At 37.4% G+C, this 19,577-nt stretch overlaps 1 protein-coding gene across 5 annotated transcripts in view; it reads left to right on the top strand.

Annotated features, from left to right (window-relative positions):
• The window catches only part of PHIP (PHIP subunit of CUL4-Ring ligase complex), a 117,567-nt gene that overhangs the window by 44,844 nt on the left and 53,146 nt on the right, over nt 1-19,577 (top strand). For all 5 annotated transcript variants that reach the window (XM_074895948.1, XM_074895947.1, XM_074895944.1 and 2 more), the window contains 3 exons: nt 1,390-1,543; nt 2,482-2,616; nt 18,147-18,275. In XM_074895948.1, the coding sequence (XP_074752049.1) occupies nt 1,390-1,543; nt 2,482-2,616; nt 18,147-18,275 (418 nt within the window). The remainder of the gene's footprint in view (nt 1-1,389; nt 1,544-2,481; nt 2,617-18,146; nt 18,276-19,577) is intronic.

Raw genomic sequence — 19,577 nt, 5'->3', positions numbered from 1 at the left:
GATTTATAATGGGTTGAAGGGGTAAACCTTTTTCCTCTTACTGATCATATGGAGTGGTTTGAAGGATGATACTGAATAGGAAAAAAAATTTAAATTGTTTCAGCAGTAATCCTGTGGAAAGGTGTCTGAAAGACCGAGAGGGGGATAGAAGAGAAGGCTAAATAAGCTATAATTTAGTCGGATGTTTAGTTGAGAGAGTATCTTGTTAGGTATGGGTGGATGCAACAAGACATGAACATAAAGCTGTTGGACAAGAGTGTATAAAACACTGGTACTTTGAGAACAGACTGACATTCTCTTGAAAATGCAGCCTGTAAAAATTATTAGTTTTAACTGATCCTGAGAAAAATAGGAATGGATTCCTCTGTTATTGTGGTCACAAAATGCTGAATTTCTTTGAGAAACTGAACAGTTATTTCAGTAAAACACATTTAGCTGAATTCTGTTTTGTCCTTTTGACTAGAGGGATAAGTGCAGCTCCAAATTCGATCTTTTCTGCACAAGCACAATTTTGTCAAAGAAAATTAAATTGCTGCACTGACAGGAAGGAGTGAATTCAGCTTATAAAGCCTCCTGGGTTCTGCATTGAATCTAGAAAGGAATCTGTCTATAACTACATTTTCTGTTATTCAGTTGTACAATATATACTATTGTGTAATGTATTGTAGTGCTTACTGTACGGAAGATTCTGTATTTTGTCTGCGTCCTTGGTGGTAACATGCTATTGTTGCATTTGCTTGATGTTTTCCCAGAAATCAATGCGATAGAGAATTCATTGGTGATTCATCTTTAAACCACACTGACAAAAAAGTGATTTTGTAGTATTCTGGTAGATTATATTATAGGTGTCTAGTGTTTGGTTTTCATAGGGATAAAAACAAAAACCATGCAAGATTAAGTGCCATTATTACTGATAGTAAAGTGATGTAAAGATGGTGGTATCGTACTAAATATAGTCTGAGAATTTAACTCATTTAAGGGTGTCAGAATACTTCTCTCCATATTTATAACTAGTTACTACAAATATTCTCCAGGACAGATTACTGTTCACTGGTCACTAGTTTGGATTTTTGCTCTTCAAATGTCACAACAGTACTGTAGCTATCAAATTTAATTGGGTTAAGCCAGGTGTCAGAAGACATTTTCTAGAAAAACAGATCAGCATATTCTTTAAGATATTAAGAGGACACTGTAGTCATTGTTTAAGCATCTACAGTTCTTTTGTGATTGTATGTGCTACATAATGGAAAACATCTTTCATTTCTCTGATTTCTTGAAGTAGTGCTTCTATTCTTAATAAAGCAAAATACAGAACCATTTTCATTTGTTAGGGACATAATGTTTTGGCAAACTAGGATTGCTTTGAAACTCTTTGCTCTTTTGTTTTAGACAAAGTTTACAAGGAGTTGAAGATAAAATCACAAAGCTAAAAGTGACCATGGTGGCATGGGACCGCCATGACAACTCGGTTATAACTGCAGTAAATAACATGACTCTAAAAGTTTGGAATTCTTTCACTGGCCAACTCATTCATATTCTCATGGTAAGGTGTTCCATCTTGATTTATGAATCCTGAATGCAAAACTTATGTATACATCATCAGAATTCTTCCTTAGGTGTTTTTTTCTGTCTGAAAACTGCCTTAACAAATGTTTCCAGATAATTGAAGTGTAATAGACATGTCTGTCAGCTGTTTATTAGCTGTATTTTGGCTTTAAAGTTGCAAATAACCATTGCTGTTCAAGATGTCTGAAACTAATTTTGGACTCTTTTTTTTTTTTTTCCCCTAAAATGCTTTCTTGAAGAAGAGAAGGAAACAGTTGTTTATTTTTACCTTTATTTAATGTGACAAAAGTTTTGAAATACCATTAATGGATAAATTTGCCCTGTTTAAACAGAGACACTTCTGCAACCTAATCATTCCATGAGTACAAAAAATAGTCTTCTATCTAGAATAAATAACATTTTTACTAGTGTCTGATACTTTTTTTTAACTGAGAAAATAGGTAGCTCTAGGTAACTAGATGCTCTGTTAGAGTTGGAAATGTTTCATGCAAAGCTTTAAAATTTAACATTAATTTTGGAAATGTTCTTGAAATTTCAGTTATATAATTGATTATTTTTTTTAATGGATTGAAATTAAATTTCTAACTAATATTCTGTCTAAACAAATTGAAATCTTGGGAACATTAAGACTGAAAATACTGAACATTGTGGACTCTAACCTTTTAAAATCATGGCAGAAGTATTGGGTCATACTGTTGTAAAGGTAGCATACCTGACATAGAACTTAGGAAGCTGAAGTTGCGACTGTAAAGAGAAGAGTATAATACACTGCTACAAAAAAAGAAATGTGTGGTCAAAGTAGTTCTTTGCTGGACATTTTCACAGTGTGGCAGTTGCTAGTGTTATCATATTGGAATTCCTGGATAAATATTTGAGACAATCCTCTTGTTCATCTTGCTTTATCTTTAATTTCAGGGACACGAAGATGAAGTGTTTGTACTTGAACCTCATCCATTTGATCCAAGAGTTCTCTTCTCTGCTGGACACGATGGAAATGTCATAGTTTGGGATTTGGCAAGAGGCGTCAAAATCCGGTCTTACTTCAACATGGTAATTATTGTGCTTTATGTAGATATGCCAAAGCAACCTTTCTAAACTTCTTGCTTTTAGAACATACTTATGTAGGCCATCTTGAAGCATGCATTTGTGTATAGGGCAAGATTCTGCATCCAGTGAGGTCAAAAGAAATTCCTGTTCAGTTTAGTGGGGCAAAGATTAAATCTGTAAAATATAAAAAGTTTGTTTCTTTGGCTGTATTTCATAGTGCCATCTTTCTATATGCTTCATCCGCATGAAATTGGAGTGTTAGTTTGCATTGTCAGAGATCATGTGTAAGAGACAGGGTGACAGAGACCTTCCTTCAGTGCTCTGTTTCCTGCCTGGGGAACCAAGGTGGAACTTGGTTTATTTTTGCGTTACTGTTTCTTAATCTGGCTAAAGCTCTTCAGGAGTCACAAGGCAGCTGTTGTATGACGCCTTGGCCCATTGGACTGAATACTGTCAGCCTTTCTGTGTAGAGCTCCTCCACATGCAGGTTTCAAATTTGGTCTGTTCTGCATTAAAGTAATTCTTCTGGAAGATGGATGAAGCAGGTATTTCCATCTGTTTCTTGATATTAAGTGAGTCTTTGTACATATCTTTTTCTTCAAAAAGGTAATGATGTGTTGTGCAATTCAGACTTTGTCTCCTGGAGAAAATCACAAAAGTGTTTGTAGGATATGGAGAATCATTGAGAATGCTGAGAGTAGGCAAATGGGCTTCATCCAGCCTTCAGCCATAGTGGAATGGCAGTCTTGGAGACCAGCATAAAGAAGATGATCTGAAGAAGAGACCTGCTGTAGATGTATTCATAAAAAAAAAAAAAGGGCACTAGAAATGAAATTAAGCCAGGAAGGTCACTCTGAACATAAAGATTTTGAGATCTGCTGTGTATGGTACAGTTCATAAAGTCTCTGAGAAAATTCTTCCAAGCATAATGGGAGAGAGAGCAGCTTAGACTCCTTCAGCACTGATCTAGGTTCAGTATTGTTCCCTCTGGACTGATTTCTGTAACTCAGTTTAGGAAGGATCCAGGACAATCATCTTGGAGCTATGAGTACAGATCTTTGTTACTCAGTGCTATTCACTGTTACCAATAGAGGTATATGTTCTCATTGCATGGTTAGGTTGCCTTTCCACTACTACTTATGATGGATGTATGATAGTTTTCATGCAATTTAAACTCAGAAGAGGCTGAGCTCATCTGCTCTTTGTAAGACAAATCCATTTAAGAGCTATCAATCTAAATTACAAATGCCTGTGATGTTAGGCAACCTCCTGAAAGACTGATATTTCAAGGGTGCAACACAACAGAGATCACATACATTTTTAAGATATTTGGAGTCAGAGAAATGTGTAGATAATCAGAAGATCTCATCAGCTAGTAAGCTGTGCTTCATGCAAGAAATTAATGTGAGAAAGTCTACTTGTGTGAGGTGAGGGAAATTGGGAATCTGGCAATCAGTTTGTCTCAAACCAAAGAATAAGTCATATGAGCCATGTATGCAGGAGTGGTATCTCTCTCCAGTCTCTGAATACTTCACCAGCAAGCCTTCCATGTCTGATGCTTCAGAAGACAGGGGTAGAAATTAGAGGGCTTTTTAGATGATTGCAGGGGGGAGGAAGGTGCTTCTAGACCATGAGACTTGACTGCAAAGTCACCTCTGCAGAGCTGCAAATGTTAAGTTTTCTGGTTTACTAAGGCAGGGCACGAATACATACAGAGCTGCCAGTCTTCTCCCATTTCCTAACTGGCATATCAGCTGGGAACATCATTAGATTAGCCACTATTAAATTAATTTGATAACTGCTGTACCTTCACTGACTTGCTCAGTATGTCATCTCATACTTCTGAAAAACAGTATTTGTTTCCAGAGGATTGGAAATTTTTACCGATCATGTTCTTTTGGATCAGACAGGGCACATCATCTGGAGGAACAAAACCTGAGAGTGGAATGACATATTTGCTTTACCATTCAAGAACTTCTTACTATCATTGCCTGATAAAACAGTGTCTCTGGTACAAGAACTAGCACTGGATAACTTTGTAACAAAAGCTCCTTAAAAAAAATGGCAGACCTTGGGGGGGGGGGGGGGGGGGGGCTGTTGATTGAATTAGCAAAGTCTTACATGACTGTTAGCTTGGTGATAGTCCAGTCAGGTATTCCCATTCTAGAGGGATTGCTTGGTACATCTAAAACCTTGTCGCAAATCCCTAGTCAGGTATTTTTAAGTTGGTATCTATGCCCCCCCTGCCCTCCCACCCCCCCAAACTCCATTGTCAGCACCAAGAAGAATCAAAATTCGAGGGATGCAGGCAGTTTCAGTCAGTTTGAAACATAACCCCTTTTATCCAGTCAGTGAATGTGAAATTGCAAAGCTGTAGTAACCAAATACACTTTTTGTATTTAAGTTAAATCATGGAATGGTTTAGGTTGGAAGGGACCCCAAAGATCATCTAGTTGCAACCCCCTGCCATGGGCAGGGACACCTTCCACTAGACCAGGTTGCTCAAAGCCCCGTCCAGCCTGGCCTTGAACACTGCCAGGGAGGGGGCAGCCACAGCTTCTCTGGGCAACCTGTGCCAGTGCCTCACCACCCTCATGGAAAAGAATTTCTTCCTTATATCTAATCTCAAACTACCCCCCTTTCAGATGAAAACTGTTACCCCTCATCCTGTCACTACACTCCCTGATAAAGAGTCCCTCCCCATCTTTCCTGCAGGCTGCCTTTAAGTACTGGAAGGCTGCTATAAGGTCTCCCCAGAGCCTTCTCTTCTCCAGACTGAACAACCCCAACTCTCTCAGCCTGTTCTCATAGGGAAGATGCTCTGGCCCCTTGATCATCTTCATGGCCTCCTCTGGACCCACTCAAGCAGGTCCATGTCCTTATGTTGAGGGAACATGGTACTCCAGGTGGGGTCTCACAAGAGAAAAAGAGGGAATGGAGAGAAATCAAAGTTTACTTGTGCCTACTGATAGGTGCTAAGAGGAGTCTCTTGTGGTCCTACAGAACATTCTGTCACAGGTTTTTAAACTTAAGATTTACTATTGAATCAATTGGCACAGGCACAGTTAATTTGAAGCATCTTTGTTCTATTTGCCAGATTTTGGTCTTTGTAATTAGTAGTAAACTCAGCCCCACAAGTGACTGTCTACACACATGGGTTTACTCTCAGTAAGTATGTATATATTTTATATATTCCATGTTTTCACCTGTAGTTTTTGTTTGATCTAGTTCTGTAAGTATTACATAACTCAGTGTCTGAGTTCATGGGCATTCAGAATTGGTGTAATTCAGTGACTTTAGTCAGCTAGACTCAGGGAATGATTCACTATCCCAGAGAGTGAAATTTGCTGTAGAAATATCAAGAGTGTGAGAGGGTTAAAGCTTTTTAGGCAACTTTGAGATGCAGCAAAGAAGTCCTGGGATGGTTTTAAATAGCATTTGCAGGTACGGGTATTGTTGTTTTGTGGCCTGTGTAATATACCTGCCAGTCCTGACTTAATAGAGCTGCTAATGAAAAACATGTTCTCAGTGTATTTCTGTAATTCCTTTTTCCAAGTAATCAATGAGGTTGTGGCTTTGGTGTTGTAATACTGGGACAGCTTCACATGCTGATTTCCCAGGTACAAATAAGCATTTAGCAGACCTCTGAAGAAACAAGGTAATAAACCTTAAGTGATTGCTGCAGCCAACTGTTTCAGAGCTTATGTATTTCACAAAAAATAGTGGTTTTGCTACAGAAGGACAACACAAACCCTTGTAAATGTTTAAATTATGCCTCATTACCCAGGGCCTAGACTCACTGAAGGAGTTCAGTGTTGTGCTACTGGGGACCAGGATCTCCAATGTAGAGTTCAACATCCTACCAAATCCTCTGTTTACTGAGCAGTATATGAGATTTAGGTGTCTTAGTGGATGATCCAGAAAAAAAAAAATACACTGAGTGGTGGGCTGTCTAGTAAAAGCCATTGCGTGATAACGTATGTAGAGGTATATTTGAAATGCAGTTTCTTACTCAAAGCTGCAATAAGGTCTCTGGGTCCCTTATGTGGTAATGCAACTTCCCAATAACTGAGGGAGGTCCCCGCTCTCCTAAAAGGAGGGCGCCTTAACTAATTGCCTTGGGATTGCCTTAACTAATGCTAAGCTGTTGAGCTGGGAAATTGAAAGCCTATATTCTATTCTCTCCTCGGTGACAAGGTGTTCAATTAAACATCTGCCACTTACCCAGGAGAGCAGCTCAGCTATAAATGTCTAGACAGGACTTCTTCCCAACTTTCTCTTGAAGTTGTGCCACTGTGGCACTGTAGCCGGTTGGTTTAGGCACTTCTGCTAGGCTTTTTTCCTAGGTATGGAAATCATGTTTTGAATAAATTAGAAGGTGGTAGAACTGGCCTTTGGCTTCAAGCTTCAGGCGAGCTCTTGAACTTGCAGGATTAGTGCTTTGTTATGTCATAAATAAAAGCTCTACACCACTCAGTTGTTGTCATAGAATCTGTTTTCTTTCAGGTATTCTCACCAAGTTACTTCTTAATAGACTTGACACTTGAATTGTTAGGGATGCCAGGGTTCTCACTTGAATAGTGTGTGCTGTGTGTTAGCCTTACACTTTTAGTTCCTGTAGGCTTTAAGCAGAAGTTTCTCATTTCTGAGAATGTATGAGGAGAAAAAGAAAACAATGGGGACTTTAAGAATCTTCCAGATAAAAAAGAAAGTGCCTAGTAGTGTTAGGTGGATGCATGGATTTTTGTTTGGTTTGGTGATTGGGTTTTTATTGGTGTTGCAATTTGGATATTAAGTACTGATGTTCCTCAAGTCTGACCCCAAATAGGTTTGTGATGTTATGGTGCTGCCCTTGATTTTTAATTTTTGGACTTAACATAGTTTTCTTTAAGCAGTGCCTCTTGGGGCTGAGCTTTGCTGATTCAGACTGCTTGCAAAAGGCATTCTGTGTGGAGCCTTAGAATATAGGTTTTTCCTCTGGTAAAGCAGATAGCTGTTGTCTTATCAGTGGGCTGCTCTGCAGAAGAATATTAAAAAAAGTTTCCTAAAAGATTTCAGGATATGTGCAGGCCAGTAGTTCTGAAATATTTCTCTTTTTTTAAAATAATTTGGTTTACAGCATAGCTTTATGAACAGTTGCAGGAACATACAATACTGCAGTTACTTAGAAGTACGCTGTTGTAAGTATGAAAATAGTACCGCAGTAGCAAAAATAAGACTAGGGGAGAGCAGGCATTTTTACCATCTTTGTCACTGTGGAATATTGGATTTTTATACTGTATCTTTGAATGTAATTGCTTTGCCTGACTCTGATACCTGACTCAGCAGATTTCTGTAAGTAGGCATTGCAGTTACTGTACCAGGAAGCTTGTATATTAGTTGATAAAGACTAGCCTTATGGTGTTAAAGAAATCCTCGTGTAATTTAGAAGTTAATCAAGTAGGAGTACAGATGCCTTTGAATAAAAAATGGTTCTCCTTGTCAACAGATTTCACAAAAAACCCCAGCAACTAGGTGTTGCTCTTCTGTCTTACTGGATTGACTCTCATTGCAAGTTACATCTTTGAGAAGTTGGGCTTTGCTGTAGCCAGTAGTAGGCTTTCTTATGTCTGACATGATTCGTGTGCCTGAACGCCTGTTAAGGTCAGACTTTTGCTTACTTGTAATCATAATGTGTTCCTCCTAGTGGTTGTGAAGAGTTTATTTGGACTGATTCTTGTTATGTTACTTTAGAGCTAAGACAATCTTTATGAGCACTGTCATGTAGGATAGTATTCTTTGCAACACACTCTGGGTGAGTGAGGGTTCTAGAACCCACTTTGAACTCAGTGCAAAGGTGGCTTTAGTCCTTTAATGTTACTCTAAAGAATGCTTTTCAATACTGATACGAAAATAATGTTTTTATGATCTTGTATTAAATTCACAGATCAGAATACTTCAAAATCCTCCTGCCTTGTGACTTTTTCTGACTTGCTGAAAGGCTAAGCCATCTTAGCCTTTGACACTTAAAGGTCACACTGTATATCTCCAGCTGTTGAGAATTTGATGAGTCTTTTTCTAAATGTCGAAGCACATTTCATCAGAGCATGTAGGAATACATACCATGAGTATATTTCAAAAATGCATTACAACTCAAGTTCTGTAACCTAGTGATTGAAGCAACCTTCTGATTATTTTTGAGGAGGAAGAATAAAAAAAAGTTGCTCACCTAACCTATTTTTCCCTTCTCCCACCTTCAGCTTCCTTTGAAATAACTAACTCTTACATTTGTGAAAGAAAATCTTTATAATCTCTCCCAGAAACACCATTGTTCTCCTCTGTGTCACTGAGGAAATGTTTCTTGCCCTGGAAACCAGATTGGTACTTAAACAATAGTGGATGATTTCTTACAGCAGTGTAACTGTTACTGTTGGAATTGGTGTTTGTCGTTCTTATACCTTCTGTCCCGCTGTTACGGAAACCAACAGAAGAAAAGAAAAAACCAAACCCAAAACCTTTAAAATTACAAAGCCTGGAGGAGAGGCTGACCTGCCTTATGCATCAGGGTTGGAGAAGATCTAGGGTACGGTTGTATTTCTTGGCCGTTTTTGAAAAACTCCAGTCCTGGGGCTAAAACATACTTTTTACTTGAGACCTAGAAGGACAGCAACCTCTTTTATAGGTGTAGTTCCTGTAAGGTAGGATGAGGCTTCTTACAGGTTTTCAGCTGTCCTAGGGAAAAACAGTGGTTTTATTAATGGGGACATATTTTCATCTAGATCTCTGTACCAGAATCCTAGGTGTTTGCTTTCATTCTAGTTACTTTTCTGTTGGAAGCTCACAATGAATAATCCCACAATTTCATGTAAAATACATTACTTGCATTTTATGTGAATAGGCATTGTATCCAGAACTACGAAGCTTGTGACTTGCATGTGTTCTTTCCAAGATGCTTATTAATTAGCAACAGATGATGAAACTCAGACCTTAAATATGAACATTTTTTAAACAAAGTAAGGTCTTAAACACTTTTGTGTTTATTTCACAAAATGTTAAATAGCTTAGCTTATTCAGTGATTTGTCTAGTGTGATGAGCATGATTTCTTCTATCTGTAGTAGAAACCATATATTAAAACAGGTACTGTGTAAGCAGCTGAATGGAAAAGTGTCAATTTTCTAACAAGTTAACATTTGTGCAGTTATTTTAATACCAATTTAGTAATACATGATTTTGTCGCAACTTCATTTAAAATTGTCAGCCCAGAAGCAAATTACTCGAGATTATAGGATAAAGTCTGGATGTAACTGCATAAATAAAGTTGTATTTCCTTTTTTGTTCTTTTTTCTTCTAAGGAAAATTTGTGATAGCTAAAAGAAAAATGGGGACAAAACTTCTCATTCTTGGAGTTCAGAGATTAAAGGGCATCTTCCTGGAAACTTATGTAAATAATTATCAGTGCTTTTAGCAAGATAATGTTATGTTGACTTTGCATTATGTTGCCTCATCAAAACTTACAATCAGTGGGGAACCAGCAAATTTGAAGTTCTTGCTACTGAAAAACTTTTCAAAGTACTTAAATATAAACTGTTGTTGAGCATACAGTACCAACAGGCATAAGCTACTTTATCAGTGGAACTAACAAACCTGTAGGTGGATCTTTTGCTTATGTTCTTGGTTGAAGTTAGGAAAGTACTGCAGAAGTTAATCTTTGAGAGAAAAAAACAAAACAAACCCCAAAAAGCTTATAGCCTTGCATCAGGGTAAAAATGTTAATGAAACGGTAAACAAAATTTTGCTAAAGAATTGCTCTGGTTATGACTTCTTTTGCACAGCATTGCATGTCTTATACTGTCGTACGAAGTTGACCAGAAACTTCACTCATCTTCTCTAATGAAGTCTCAGATTTGATGGGACAGTGCTTGTTATCTGAAATACAAAAATGCAGAGCTGCGCTTGAGAAAGCTGGTCTGGATTTCTTAGCATGATCAACTTAATGTATTTATTTTTTACTACAAATTAAAGAGAAAATATCTGAAAAGGGAAAAAATACCACAGCTTGTTTATGTAGTTTTCAAGCAGACATGCATAATGCCTTTCTCTGTGTTACTTGATTTTTAGACAAAGGACTGTATATTGTTACTTCAAAATTCATTCCAAATGAATTTTAAATGTCCTTTCTAATCTCTGTACACTTGTCAGGTACATGAAGTGAGGCAATCATGTAAATAAAGCTTGATAGACGTTTTTGAAAAGCTGTAGTGGTTATGTCTGGGTATTCCTGAAGTGAAGAACAAAAGTTTTACTTCACTAGAAGATCTCTGCCTCTGTACTTGAGAAGATAAGACTCCAGCATCTGCTTTTCACACTTTCACACAAGGATTACAATATGAAGATGTTTCTAACAGTTACCATTCAAAAAATTAAGTTGAAGAAAAATTATGTTGGAAGGATCTTGTGATGATGCAGGATTGCTCATTAAAACCTGATTACTCTGCTGCAGTAGCTTTCATTAGACTGTGTTCTAACTTTTTATGCACTGAAATATGTAATACTTCCATGTGATCAAAGAAATAGAACTTCTTTGTGAATACTCACGAACTTATTTTTAGGTCCCTTGATTTTCTGACCAATCTTAAAGTTTAGACTCAAGCTCTTATGACTTATGCTATAGTAAAGAAAAAAAAAAGTGACCCTTTTTGGTCCTTAGGGTTTTTTTTCAGGTTGGTTCTTTCTTGAGAAGCCTTGGGCTGAGGAAACAAAATGAATTTGATATGCTTGTTTTGAAGGTGCTCTCTGAAATTCCTTTATTTCATTTGATTGACTTTGAAAACAAATGGAGTAGTAGAATCAGCAAGCAGATACTAACCTACCTTGTAAGGCACTCTCTTTCTGCTTACATGATTATTATAATTGTATAGCTCTAAAGTGTTGCTGCTATTTCAAATGGTGTCTTAATGAAACAGGTTATGCTGCTTAGAAATCCTGGCACAAATCAGGAAACCTAGTGATACATGTTATAACAAGGCAGTAGATGTATTTAAATTATTAAGCTTGTTTTTGAATTTGAAAATGTGTACTGTCATGCATCCAGTTAGAAAGCTTGAAGTGGATACATTCATACTAGCTTTGCTTTACGTTCACTATGTAAAGTTACCATGGTGAATATATGGCTTTTCATAGAGATACTAGTTAATCTGTGTAAATGCAGATAAATGTTTTATATTAAAAAAAAAAAAAAAAACCAAAAAAAAACAACACATACTGATGTTAAGGTTGAAAGTTCTGGCCATGTAGACATGAAGAAAGAAGGACAAGATTGCGGAAGCTAATGTCTGAGTTTTTTGTCCCCAAGTCTGTAGCTAGCTGGTTGTCTAATTAATGTGAAGTTGTCTGGTACTATTCCTGGTTCCATGCATTTCTTTCCAAGTGAGTCTGTCATTACTTTTATAGGATGTATGGTAGTTGCATTGCATGGTCTTTTTTCAAGCTTACACATTTTCCCCAGTTTTCTGAAATTTAATGTATCTTTTGAAAATATTTAATAGAAACACTTCCTTAGCTTTCTGAACTTTGGCTATATTGTAGATTTATTTGAAGCTGTTAGCATATGCAGTGACTGAAATTGTCACATAGAAAACTTGGCCATAAGAAGGTCAAGTTCAAGCAGCCCATAAGAATTTTCCTGACTCCTACAGTGGAAATTCTAGGTGTAATTTTGACCCTATCTGAAGTTAACGGAGAGTCTGCACTACGGATGAAGAATCAGACCATCTGGATGCAGTAATGTGTTGGTTGTTCCCCTTCTCAGTCTCTCTGCCCTCTTCCCACATGTCTTATGTTTTTGTATAAATCAGCAAGAAAAATTGGGAACCCCCATGGAGGTGATAGTAGTAGTAATGTATTTCATAATGGTGATGATGTCTTTGTGAATTTGGACTCATACATACCCTGTCAATGACTGTTTGAATGTTTCAGTACAGTTTAATCCTTGTTTTGCTTAGAATTTATGGTCAGTGTTACGGCATCAACTGATTCAGGTCAAAAGGGTTTCTTCCTGCAAATTGTCAATCAAGCAGAGGCTACTAAGTTGCAATCAGATTTTTTCTGTGTGCTCCTGATCCTTCAGAGAGCTGGTTGTTGACCCTGTCCTTTATTTTTAGCTGTGAGTGGACACTGTTACAGGCAATTCCTATGCTATGCCTACTTATGTCTGGGTATCTTAATGGTTTTCCTGCCCCATCTTTTGAGGTCTGATCATTCACTGATCTCTGTGAATTGGTTCCTTACTTTCTAATGCTACTTCTACTTCCAATGCGACCTGATAAACACTGAAGCCCTAACTGCATTATCATATTGCTTACAACATTGTTTCCTTTTTATTAATCAGTAAACCTGCATGGCCTACCTAGAGCTTTGTTGGCAGCTACTGCATTAGTTTTAGCCTAAATGACATATTAAAAAACTGGAGTCCCTGTCAGAAGAATAACATGGAAGATCAGGTTCCATCTAGGACAGCTCAGCTAAATGCTCTGTGCATGGATTTTCCATCACACGAGGTGATTTTTTTGGACTCATGTCCAAAAGGCATACTGCTGCTCATTTGGACAATGTATTGTAATCTCCAGTGAACTAGAGATTTTAAAATGTTTATTTTTTATGTTGTGACCTTCATAAAGTCTGAAGAGACTTCCAGTTTTGCTGGGATTATATGGGATTCTATTTTTAGATCAGGTTTTTGTAGTCATCTGAAATACAGAATGACTCATAATAAGATTATTATTTTTGAATCAGTCATTGTGTAGTCCTACTGAAGTGGCTTTTAAATTTTTGAGAGGTTCCACCTTTGAATAGTACATAAGATCACATCCCGAAGAGCAAAGCTAGCATAATGCTCTGGTACTCTTCAGAAGCCAGTACTGAGTTTGCAGAATGCTCATGGGGGGGGGGGGGGGGGGGGGGGGATAAAAATAAGCTGTAAATACTTTTGTATAGCCTTTATATAACTTCAGGGATCCACAGGGTGCATGATCTGTCAGATCTTTTCATTGATATGTTTATCTTTCAAGACAAAACATTCTTGAATGGATAACTGCCTTAGGGGTAGGAAGATGGAAATATTTTTAGTAAATATTTTACTCTTAATTTACTGACTTGCCATTTTCCTACCATTTCAGCCTTTGTTACTGTTCTGGAAGCAGTGTAGAAGCCCTGTTGATCTTTTCTGTTTGTTTTTGTTTTAAACTGGCTTAAAATTTAAGTGTTCTTTCCACTCCTCCAAATCTGCAGCAACCTCTTTATAACCTTGCAGAAAGTCTGTAGGTATTTTTTGGCTTATCATGGAAGCATGCTGTGGTCAAAGATCATTCCTTAAAGCAAAGGAAAACATAAACCTGCAAAGGAACTTCAAAATACTTGGAGACTGATTTGATTTGAGCACCTATGATGTAGTTTCGTCACTTATGAAAGAGATATGTTTTAATAACAATTAGTTAACTTCACTTTTTTATTAGTTTTAGGCAGTTGTTCTGGCATACCATTGTTGTGATCATTAGAATCTAAATTTCAGTTTTCAAGTTTGAATGTTGCTTGTAACTCATTTTCACTTGTTCCTATGCATTTGAGTAGCTCTCTTCCTGATAAAGGTCTTTTCGTATAAGCATACAAAATAGTTCTCTCTCTCCTTAGTGTTCATGTGAAGAAGCTGGGCTCCTAGGTTTTCCATTATCATGATGAGTGGAAACCTTTTTCTGTAGCTGTTCCACTTAGAATTTACTTATCTTGAACATGGGAAGCAGAAATTATGTGTATTGTTTTGGAAGAGTGTTCTAATCGTTGTCTGTTTGTCTAGCATGTATGTGCTTTCTCTTTCACTTCTGGATATACTTCAGGTATTTAGGATTATAGTTTTCTTTTTGTTCTTATGTTGTGTGATGCATTGCATTGAATATACAGTGATCTTTCTCCCTGTGTTTCAAACTAATTGCCACAGTCCCTTAATGTGAAGGATAGAATGTTATTTACCTCAGGCTAGTAGAGGCTTAGTTCACTGACTTTTTAAACAGTGCTGATGACTTCTGTTGGAAGGCATGAGAGACATGCATAGTGTTAATTTGTGTAGACTTGAGTTCCATTATATTTTCTAGCAGTAAGTGTGTTAGTAAGTTATTTCTAATAATCTTACTAGGTTCATGGCCTACTGCATTTTGTCCTGTTGGGTTTTAATTGCTTGAGTAGATCTCACTTGTGCTGTGTCCCAAATCTGTTCTCAGTGGATGATTTCCTAATGTTCCGTTTCATCAACAGGCTCTTATTTTTTCTGTAGTCACTAACAGAAAGGCCTGACTTGAGGAATTTTTATTGATAACATCCTTTTAGCTCTGTATGTCTTTCAAGAACTCTTATCCTTTCCTTAGTAAGTTTACCTACTCTGCGTTTCTCCAGCTCATCACAATCTTCCATTTGAACTAAGTGTTCAGTGCCACATTGTGGCTGTGAAATCTAGCTAGGTTGAATGAATGATATTTTCTTGGTATAAAAAACCCCAGTTATTTTACTGAAGAAAGTGTGCTAAGTTTGTCTGGTACTCTCTACTGTTGATTCCTACTTCTTTTTTTCCTCCCATGTCTTTTACTTTTTTTAAAAACTAGGTTTTAAGTCTTTCATACTGTCTATTGATAACAGGTCAGGCTTATTACTGAGCTCACTCTCTCTGTAGATGGTACGACTCTGTTTTCATACAATAAATTATTTTTATGAATCAAAGACATGTTACTCTGTGTACTAGTTTCACAATTCTGTTCTCCCTGGTTTTGGGGAGAACAAGCTCTTCAAAAGTGAAAGGAAAAGAGTAATGTCCTTTTTTCATTCTCTTATTTAATAAAAATTCTTTCCTTTCTGATGTACCAATGTTCATCTGTTTCCTTGCTAGTGAAAATACAGACAAATGGCTTAATTCTTGGGATTGAGACTAAAAGTAATCTTAATTTAGTCCTCAGTGTCACTGGTTCTTCCCTGTTTGTGACTGACTTGCTACTTGCTTTCCTACCAGCAGTGTCTTAATGTGATCACTCTTGGCAGTCTTTTGTTGGGACATCTCTTAATTAACCACTGTTTTTTTCTGTTCTTGTGAGCGATCTTTTCTCCTCACCATTGATATCCTTTTATACAGAAGGGAAGGTTCCAGCCAGAATAAACAGTTTATCTTCTTTGTGATACAGTCTTCATATAGTTCTTGCATCTTTGATTTCAAAGGGATGGAGCAGGGAAAGCAGCTTCCTTCTTGCTGAAGTCCTTTATCTTGCTTGCTGAAGTTACAGCTTCACTGTTTTCCAGCTTTCCCCTTTTGCAGCTTAACATTTAGTTTCTGTTCCAAATGACTAACTCCTGTGCTAGCTTTATTATTGAAGAAATTCCACTGTAGAGTGTCATTTATTAATCTCAAAATATTTTTGTTTAAAAAATCTCTGCTGGGTAGCACACTCTGGCAGACTGTGCTCTTTTAATTTGTAATGGTAATCATATCTTGGAAGCTTATCCCCAGCAATAATTTTTGTTTTTAAAATATTAAGGATCTTTATTTCCAAGTAATTGTACATCAGCCTTGAGGGGTTGTACTCAAAGGCCAATACTTTTTAAACCAGATTCTGGCCACATTTAAAGTAAAACTATTTGCACTGTACTAATCACTGAATAGTAGTAGATCAGTATTCTTTTTCCTTTACATAAAAAGGGAATGTCTTCCAACTAACACTCTTAATTCCCAGGGGTTTCTTGAAAATGGTCTATCCAAAGAATTTATTGCTGGGAAGGATTAAAAAAACCCCACATCATCTTAAGAGTGTGATTTTTTTTTTTTTTTTCCTTCTGTTTTTTATTTTTCCCTTCACCGTGGCTAGTAAATAGTTCTTCCCACGACATGCCCTGTAAAACAAAGTCTTCAAGTCTTAGGCTGTAGGAGAAACCTGAAATTCTATTACAAAGGACTTCAATATTAGGAAACTTGATATTTTGATATTCCTTTGTTGGAGGGAAGGGAAGGGAAAGGGAACAGAAGTCTATATGTAAGTATTCCCAGGTTTTTACTGTACATCTGCAAAGCTTATTCTTGGGCTGAAGTTCCTTCCCCTTTCCACCTACCTCCCCAAACTGTCTCCCTTTAATGCAGTGAGCTTTCTATGTAAAAAAAGCAGAATGAGGTTGTAACTTTGCCTTGGTTGTTGGACCTTGCTTAGCCTAAATTAATTCTGCATTCCTAAATTAATTCTGCATTCCTAGCTGTTGTGATATTAGTGTCACTTTCTTGAAGCTCTGTTTATTTTCCATCTCTTTCTATAGGATACTTCTGTTCATTTCTTCTGGAATAATGGGCAAAATAGAACATAAAACTTGCATTGGTTTATGTTCCTCTTTTGCTAATCCAGAAACTCGTTTGACTTTTATGGAAAGTACTTGTAGTAAAAAGACCTTTATCAATACCTGAAGGCACTGGTAATAGGTGTAGCCCTCTACCACTGGGGGGGTGTGCAGGGGTGTGGGTGTGGATGTGTTGTAAGACCGTGGGCAGAAGATTTAGACTTCTTGCCTTTGTCTCAGCCTGTAAGATAGTGAGAACAGTACCTCACAGGTTTTCGAGCCTTGGTTCGTTAACTTCTTAAAATAATGCTGATGGCCTCTGGAAGGTGCTACAGAAGGGCATAGTGTTACTGCCTGCAGGCTGAATACCATTGTTTTTTCTGGCGGCATATAGGGCTGCCACAGTTAGGGAAAGAATTTTGTTTGGTGTTTCTTTAAAGAAAATGCAAAAGTGCTTTGCTGGGGAGAATAGAAAGGGGCTTTCTGAAGAGGTGCTGAAGACGTGAAAATTCAGAGTGGTGATTGGTCACCTCTGCTTGATTGACAGGTTGCAGGGAAAAACAAAAACCCATTTGTTCTGGCTTAATGGAACTGGAAAACAGAAAATGAGTATCAGGTAAAAATTCCTTTTTTAAAATCTTTGCAGTTCTCCTTTAAAAAGTGGAGTTTTTACAGAAATCTACACCTCCCCCACTCCAATAAATTAGGAGTAGGAATTACAGAAACAGGCAGTTGCTAAGTTGTGTAATGTGGGTTGTCTATGTCAGTGCGTTTTCTAGCGGGCAGGTGTTCTGAAACACCGCAGCAGCCAATGCTACTGGGCTAGTTTAGCAAAAAGGCAGAGGATTGAAAGGGTGTAGTGACTAGACCCTGAAAGGGACCCAGCTCTCTGGTTAGGCTCATTAGCAGGACCATCAAGGGGAAGCTTTTATTTTCACTTCCTATACTGTGCCTGCTTTGTGGATAGTCTGTCAGTTTCTACTACTATTAATTTGGCATCTTTCATGAGCATTACTATAAAATTCACTGAAAAGTGAATAGCTAAAAAGTAAACTATGTTTTAAAATAACTTCCATCTAGCAGTATACTGTCTTACAGATTTTATAATAAATTTCAACATCAGTACCACAGTTTTGAGAATCATAATTGAAAATTAATTGTTACCGGTAACTTAATTATTTTGTATGTTGATGTATTTCAGATTGAAGGACAAGGACATGGTGCGGTTTTTGACTGCAAGTGCTCTCCTGATGGACAGCATTTTGCATGTACTGATTCTCACGGTCACCTTCTGATTTTTGGCTTTGGTTCCAGTAGCAAATATGACAAGGTACAGTGCAAGATAAAAATCAAAATGTTTGTCTGTGTTCAATGGATTCATGAAAACTTTCCATCAGAGCTTCATTTCAAGAGGGGGTGTATCTTAACACAATTTTGAGCTATCGATATGGGATGCTTCAGATTCCTCTTTTTGACACTGAGTTTTCTTCCACTGTTTTTTAAACTGTGGAAACATGTTATTAAGCTACTGCTTACACAGGAAGTTAAAAATAATTAAATGAAAATTTACACATTCACTGTCTACTCTCTTAAATGACAAGGTTGCAAGTGTCTACTAATGGATCCAGATGGATAATGTGATAACTGCAGTGGAATTCATAGTAGTTGAACATTTTACTTTAAATATTTTTCTAGTTCCAAACTAAGACCAAAAAAAAGGGGTGAGTGGGTGTGTAATAAAACTAATTTCTTGCTATCTGTATTTAAACATTGCATAGTCTGGGAGACAGTTATTTACAATAAATGTACCGTGTTCTAGTGATACAATTTTGTCTGCTAATGAAGTTCTGCTGTTGTGGATACCTCTGGTCCTTACACAGTAATGTTACACCATTACTGTGTGATAAAAATATTACATCTTTATTCTAATGTCATAGTCTACATCATGTATTCTAAGTGTGGGTGTCTTGCCACAGACCCTCATGACTGTTAAGATAGGTGATGGTGAGGTTTTTTTCTCTGTGAATGAATGTACCCTGTTGAACCATACAGGTTACTTTTTGTAGTGCCCACAAGGCCCTAGTTCTTCTTTTACCACCCAGGGAAGAGGTGAAGTGTTGTCTCTTCTCCTTCTTTCTAAGACTTAAACAGGTGTATCTGCTCCAGGATTTTAATCTCTGCTTCTGCTAGCTGATACTTAAAGGTTGGTGGTTAACTGCTGGCTTCTGGATCTTGTCTCCTACTTTGGATCTTTGGACTCAGGCTGGCCTTGAAAGCATTTTGGCAAACATCAATGCAGAGGGGCCTGATGCAGGGGGAGAGCAAAAGGAATTCTAATATTTGTCTTGTAAGCCACAACATTTCTTTCTGTAGTCTTACAGCTCTTAATTTTGATGCTGGTTACAGCAGCATTTGCATATTTGGGGTTTGGTGGGATTTTTTTTCTCTCCTTGTCTCTCAACTGTGAATTGAAGTGCTTAGTACTTGTCTGCTGTTGCTATTCCTTAGCTATTGCTAGTTGTGCATTCCCCCTTCCATTCCAAAGAAAACAAATGAGCAGAGACACCACAAGCAAGGAAAATCAGGATTATCAGATCACTTTCAAGGTCTTTTTTCTGTCAGAGTTCCTCTT

This window comes from Athene noctua, chromosome 1 (assembly GCF_965140245.1).
Source record: "Athene noctua chromosome 1, bAthNoc1.hap1.1, whole genome shotgun sequence".
In the NCBI taxonomy this organism is placed as follows: domain Eukaryota; kingdom Metazoa; phylum Chordata; class Aves; order Strigiformes; family Strigidae; genus Athene; species Athene noctua.
This window is presented reverse-complemented; position numbering and strand designations above follow the sequence as displayed.